The following is a 6869-nucleotide window of genomic DNA, read 5'->3' on the forward strand; positions in this document are numbered from 1 at the left end:
CACAAAGATATAACAAAGCAAATACAGTATTTCCTCCAGCAAATCCTCTGGAGGAAGACTACAATATTCTGTGCATTTTCATTATCAAGCACATACAACAGAGGGAGTCAAACACACAACTGGTCTCTTTTTGGCTCTGCCTTCTTTTTTATTGAGAGCTTATTGAAAACAAAGAGTCCCCCCCTCGTTCAGAGCCTCGGCTGCTATTGTCATATCGCAGTCCAGGTGAAGTGCAGCAATTTGATGGACACAGATACAAGACTGCCCGAGAAAGGCCTCTGATTGAATTGCCACTCGCTGCAAAAGCTGCTCTTCATTCCCAGCCTGTCCAACACAGTGTTATAGGCACAGAGTGAGAGGGTCATCCATAAATGCAGCAAGGCTTTCCCAGCCCTCGTCTGACAGGAGAGGTATTGTCTGGATCGAGGTGATGTGGGGATTGTGCTGCTGAGGTTTCCAGCCACTGTGAAGTGGCTGCAACCTTGAGACCCTGAGCTTTAGCTCAAACATTTTGCAATCCTTGTGGGCTCTCAAAGAGTTTCTGGCTTCTATAGGCTGTGGAGGAAAATCTCAAAAGCACCTTCCATCTCTCAAAAGAGAGAAATTGAGAGCAAAACATGTTGAACTTGAACACCTCCCACATAATCACGAGTGTGCTTTTTCAGACATAATAAAAATGCACTGAGCTCTCAAACAGGCTTCCATGGGCTCATTGCGCTCAAGAGGAAAATAAACTATGAAGCAAACCTCTTCTCTCTCCTCCTACTTGTTCTACTGAGGTGTCTCTATATTGTCTGCATTAGACTATTCATTACGCTGCACGAAGGTGACTAAATCTTTTAAATTAATCTATCACATGCCTTGCTTCTTACTCAATCATCACAAGGTCTTACACATAGACTCATAGAGGAGATTTTCATGACTAAAACAAAAAAAGTGATGAAATTCGACACTGTGCTACAACAGTGCTACTGTGTTGCTGTCTCCCACACCGTGTTGCTGTCTCACACCTGTCTTTTTCCATGTAACTGGCAAGCATGTTCCAGCCAAGTAAATATGGTACATTTGTGTGGTGCTTTGGTTGACTTGGCAACACTGCCATCTTATGGTGATCAGAGTAAAAGAAAAACAGCACTTTGCTTTTCTGAAGCATCTTTATTTAAAAAAAAAGTGTATTAAGTAAGCAAAACATGTTATCACCATCTTACCCTGCCATTTTTATTCAATCCATATATTGTCTCCGGTCATAGCCATCATCATTACCATCATTTTATTTCAAATGTATGTGCACAACATAATTAAATCATATCACCACAAGTTGTTGCTGATTACATCAAATATGTTTTACTGGAAAACGCTATGCTAAAGTGGTTTCAGCTGTCTAGTTAATTCTCTCATATATCAAACAGATTAACAGTTTGCGGTAAACTTGTTGAACTGGCTTTCCTCAGCAGAGAATCCTACTTTGGCTGAAACACCTTTTTTTGGAAAGGTTTTATCAAAGGGTGTTGCATAAATTCATCTCTGATCTTTTCAGTGGGGACTCATTCGCTTCTCTTGTGGTCTATTTCTAGTCACTGAACCTCCAGAGAGCCAACACTGTCCCTGAGCAAGGCTGAGATGCAAGATATGGCAGATGGGTTCGACTTCTCTCTTGGTGTGTGAAAGCCAATCCTCACAACCCACGCCCCCTCCCCAAAGTTATGCCTCATGGCATTTTTAGCTCTTTTTTTTTTTTTTTTTTACACCTGGACACCTCTGTGATCTTCCTCCCTTTCAGTGCCTCTCTCTGTTTCTGTATGACAGCTTTGCTCCTCTCCACCTGCTTTCTCCTCCTCCTCCTCCTCCTCTTTTCCACCCCTCTGGGTTGGACACCGGAGCACCAAAGCATCACACCTCTCCAACCCTGATTCCCAAACCGGCTGCTCGCACTGCACCACAAAGATTCTGTAAAGCTCCAACAGGACGATAAGGATGTTCTTGCAGGTGAAGAAGATCATCAGCTGGTTGAGTACCTGCTCTTGGACCATGAGGTAGAGGCGGTAAAGCAGAAATGGACCATCTTGGAGTCCCACTGTAAGCAGCAAGCTCCACACTTCACTGGAGCAGCAGGAGGCGAACGACGAAGGAGCACCGGGGACGCAGGAGAGACCAGTCACACTTTTCTGTGGAGGCTCACCCTTTGGGGGTTGTGTCTGGGTTAGCACCAGAGGAAACTGCATTAGCGCCCAAGAGAAGAGGCCCAGGCCCATGATGACAACCACTTGGTTGGTTTTGACCTCGGGTTCCTTGAAGGTGTCGAAGATGTCCAGGATGTCGGCGCCCAGTCCCACGTAGACCATAAGGAGCTGTGAGAGCTGGTCGCGAGACATGTCCCCCTTGGGCATCAGCCAGCGACCCAGAACCAGCACTATGAGCATGGTCTGCTCCAGGCCAGCCACCCAGTTCTCTGGGTCCAGCTCCACAATGCCCTGGGTGAAGGAAACAACACTGTCTGGTCAAGTCAAAAGCATTATTTCACAGTTTGTGTTACAGAACAGAAAATGTTCTTCGGATTCCCTCATTGGCTTTTCCTGATATGGATTTGATCAATCATTCGGGCCATGAAGATATTATGATGGTACATATATCTTAATATTTGGAAAAGTCAAATGTGTAATCAATGAAACACTTTGACAATAATCCATTCAACAAGGCCTTACAACCAGGCCTCTGTATCTTGTAGTGGACTTGTGAGTCAACTACTGATTGTGTTAGGGTTCATTGAGTTTATCCTGACAGCACCCCTTGACATTTCACAACGTTCCTGAAAACATTACATCTTAAACTTTCTAAAGCTGCCACCCAGCCTCAAGCCCAACTCTAAATCCTACATGAAAGAAACTGCACTAAAACCACCACAGAAAGGGAGGGATCTGAGGTATTTTTTTTAGATGCCTATCTGGACTTCCTCTCAATGTGTCTATTCACGTGTCCTGCAACTAATAGTTTATCCATCCCCTTGCTAGATTTGAATCTTATCTAATATCAGGTGTTGCTTTAATGTGGCTGTGTGGAGGGTGAGTTGGGGAGGGCTGTTTTGTGGTGGGACGCCTACCGCTGTGATCGGTATGCGAGCCAGCAAATGAAGCTCGGGGCCTGAGGAATTGTTGACAGGCAGCTTGGACTGCAGCAGGCTTAGCTCCAGGAACCAAATGGACGGGATGACAGTACTGAGGTAGAGGAAAACCATAGGGGAGAACCTAAAAGAGGACCACCAAAAGGATATGTTTGGTGGTGGGGGAAAGGTGGGGGTAGATTATTTTTAGCGACATGATTTCTTTCTTTTTTTGCCACCCGTTAAAAAGAGAGAGTCCCCTTTTTTTCCTGAAAAAAGCATCACATTTCAGACAGGCACTTATTCTCATCATACATGCAAATCCCTCTTGACAGGGCAAAGCTTTCTTCATAAGCAGAGAACTTCAAAGTAAGACTCAGTGAAAAGGAGAGAGGCCTGAACAAAGCTTGAGTCTGAGGATGTTCACTGCGTATGTGCCAGAGAGCTTCAGATTTTGAAGGAGACGCTACTTGATGTTGAATGAGGTGTGACACTAAATGCTTATATCCTTTGGAGACTCCTGTGATAAAGGAGTTGTCAGTTTATGTTTACTCAAGCCAAATATATATATTTTTTTAAATCTGGCTGGTCAGACAAGACTTGACATTTTTTTTCATGACTGGACTGTAAAGACTGTGACAGAGACATGATAGCAGACTCAGAACATCAGCTCAGAGAAAGACAGAGAAATAACACAGCAGAGGAATAGATTTGTCTTTGATAGACAGTGAGAGAGAGAAAGAGCTGCAGAGGATAACAGAGAATTTAGTGGCAGAGAATATCACAGACCTACTCCTCACACAATACAAGTTTACAAAGTCTGGTTACATCACCTCAAACCATGTCACGCCTTATAAAAAGAGAAAACGCAAGTGGTTTGTCAGTCCAAATGTAACCCACAAACATTTGTGTTTCCCATTGCTGAAGCAGTTAATTTCTGTTGTTTAACAATTAAAAGTGCACCTTCACAATTTAATAAGGCGAGATAAGTTTCTTCTTTACTACTCAGCCTGTTGTATAATGTTGTCTGCTACAGAAAGATGGACAAATGGGCCCCTGATTATGCCATCAGGGCAGGGATGGTCTAAAAAAGAGAACCTATTGAAGTGCATTATTGGAAATGTAGGATCCAGCGTTTTTGGACCGTGATCCATACTAGGGACTTAAAGTCAACATATCTCAGCCTTTACCATTTTTTTTTTTTTTTTATTGTCTCTTTAGAGTTCCACAACTCTATGTTCTATACTACACTGCTGGAGTACCCCTTCAGTACAGTTGCTTTGTAGCCTTGGTCATATAGAATGGATACAAGTATTATGTGATTAACATTGTGGTGTCAATGTCTGTGATCAAAGCATTCAGATTTTTAGCCATGCTAGCAGCGTAGCTCTCGGGATGACATTGTTGGTATCTTCGTTTTTCCTCACCAAATGCTTGCTCTTTGGTTCTCAGTAAATCACAGACTGTGGTCTAGACCTATGCTATCTGTAAATTGCCCTGAGATGACTTTTGTTATGATTTGACTTTAAACAAAATCAAATTAAATTGAATTGGTTGGTATGCCACTTTGGTCCAAACTGAAATATTTCAATATTTGGATGGTTTGCCAGGACATTTTGTACAGGCAATTCTGGACCCCAGATGATAATGACTTAGGTGATCGTCTGACTTTTGCTATAGTGCCACCAAAAGGTCAATCTTTTAATTTGTTAATTACCTGTAAAAATAGTGAGATCTTGATCGGCCTCAGCTATGGTTAACGTTTTGTGCTAATTAGCAAATGGTGGCATGCTAACATTTAATAAGACGGTACCTAACATAATAACATTGTACCTGCTAAATATGATGTTATCATTGATCTTAAAGCACCACTGTGCCTAAAGACGGCCTCACGGTACCACTAGCATGGGTGCAGACAATGCGATTTGGAGTGAAGTTCCAACATTTGTCCCAGTTGTAAACCACATCCTGATATTAATAGTGTTTGTGTTTTGCATGTGTGACCTAAATGTTACCATTTCCACTCTGCGTTTTGGGTGCACTTCAGAGTGACAGCCATTTCCACTCCGAGCAAAGCAACGCCCATTAGCAGCAGCCAATAGAGTGGCTCCTCTTTAACGGCCACCACACGCCACACTGTCACCACCCCGTGGACCGCAAACAGGAAGCGACTCAGCAAAGCCAGCAGGATGTTCAGGAGACAACACATTTTGCACCTCAGAAAGCCTGTACAGATAATAGTTTTGTTGAGGGAAAATCAGTTTTGTGTGCCATATTTGCTTTTTAACAGATCGTTCTTGCAAGATTGATGATATTTGAAGGAAGTTCATCATTTTGGCACAACACAAATTTTGTTAACCATGTCTCAAAGGTTGCAACAAAAAAGGCCTTTATGTTGTTTTGAACATATCATAGTTTTACTGCAACAAACTCCAACAGAAAAAGCTTTTGCAGAATGCCAAAGGCCTCTTCAATTTCAATACATTTTACAATAATTGTAACAAACAAACTCAGACAGAATAGTCGTGTCAGGCAGCCGAAAAAAAAGCTAAAGAAAGCATGAAAAATACGTATACGTGACCGCCTGCATCATTACACATCATACCAATAGTTCAGCTTTCATGATCAATAACTATTGCATCATGTCAGTGTGCAAACATTCCTTTCTGTCAATTAGTCAGTGTAGGATAAAAGCTTCTGAGCTTTGGGGGAATTCAAAGCAAGCAGTGATAAGTAAGCAAGAGTTAGAGAAACTGTTTTGCTGTCAATATTAAAGGACTCCAGGAGGCTGTGCATGTGTTTGTTTAACTCTTCTGATCTCCGTGGATTATTGTGATGACTTGATGACTTGAAAGTCTGCCTACTGGTTAAGATTCATGACACGTAATCCGGTTGGATTTCGTTCAGGGACTATTGCTGGATGCCTCTCGTTTCCCATGTTCCCTGTTTGTATCTACACCGTCACCGTGCAACCCCTGTCTACTAAGAATAACGTTCCCATACAACTAAACTGCATATCAGTAACGGTTTGAAGGAAACCATTTTTTCCCAGATCCCCAAATTTCTTAGAGACAGCAGAGCATTCATCACACATGGAGATACATGGTTTTTACTGGACAGTATTGAAATTTTAGTAAGTAATGAATTAAGGATCACATAATTGTCACTTTCTTAAAAGACATCAGCAAAAGTTACAGAACATTAGAGAGTTTTACAGACACAAGCCACATTTTTACAACCTGGCAACTCAAAAGGTGTTTATAACTGCAAACTATAAAGTAAACAATTTATGCATTGAACAGATTTCATGCAATTTGTACATTTGTAGATACATGCAGTACAAACCCACAGTATAAGCTGGACTCCTCACAGAGATATGTTAAGATCAGTGGATGTCCCAAATTGCTTGGAGGCTGTGCACACTAACATAACAGTCACACACAGGGACTGAGTCTGTATCTGTCCGATTTTGCCTTTTAAACCATTATATGTGTAGGCATTTGTGTGTGTGTTCCTGTGTGTGTGCGTTTCTGTGTGTGTTTGTGTTCAGTGACTACTGTTTAAGTCCACTGGAGTAGAGTATCAGTGAGCAGTAGTGTGTTCCACAAGTGTGTGTCTCCATCCCTTCAGTGCCATTGTAGGAGATAACATTTCCTGCCCCCTGCGCCCACATCTTCATCACCATCCGTCATGATGTCATCTCCCCTAGCCCAGAACAAAGTTATCTCCCTGGGAGAAGCCAGCCTGCCGCGCTCCCTGCTCAGAGAGGCAC

The 6869-nt window shown here is 42.5% G+C and overlaps 1 protein-coding gene across 1 annotated transcript; it reads right to left on the minus strand.

Annotated features, from left to right (window-relative positions):
• Positions 1-1742: 1742 nt before the first annotated feature.
• LOC117948207 (transmembrane protein 26) lies at positions 1743-5555 on the minus strand. Its single transcript, XM_034877743.1, has 3 exons — positions 5113-5555; positions 3098-3242; positions 1743-2471 (listed from the first exon to the last, which is right to left on the minus strand). The coding sequence occupies exons 1-3, from the start codon at positions 5304-5306 to the stop codon at positions 1743-1745; spliced, it is 1068 nt and encodes a 355-aa protein (XP_034733634.1). The 5' UTR covers positions 5307-5555.
• Between the last annotated feature and the right edge of the window lie 1314 nt (positions 5556-6869).

This window comes from Etheostoma cragini, chromosome 7 (genome assembly GCF_013103735.1).
Source record: "Etheostoma cragini isolate CJK2018 chromosome 7, CSU_Ecrag_1.0, whole genome shotgun sequence".
Taxonomy (NCBI): domain Eukaryota; kingdom Metazoa; phylum Chordata; class Actinopteri; order Perciformes; family Percidae; genus Etheostoma; species Etheostoma cragini.

Excerpts from the sequence above, each read along its gene's own strand:
- LOC117948207 (XM_034877743.1), bottom strand. The coding sequence starts at position 5,306 with ATGTGTTGTCTCCTGAACATCCTGCTGGCTTTGCTGAGTCGCTTCCTG. Across the intron at positions 3,243-5,112 it reads CAAAACGCAGAGTGGAAATG|GTTCTCCCCTATGGTTTTCC; the intron begins GTAACATTTAGG and ends GTCCTCTTTTAG. Across the intron at positions 2,472-3,097 it reads CTCGCATACCGATCACAGCG|GGCATTGTGGAGCTGGACCC; the intron begins GTAGGCGTCCCA and ends TCCTTCACCCAG.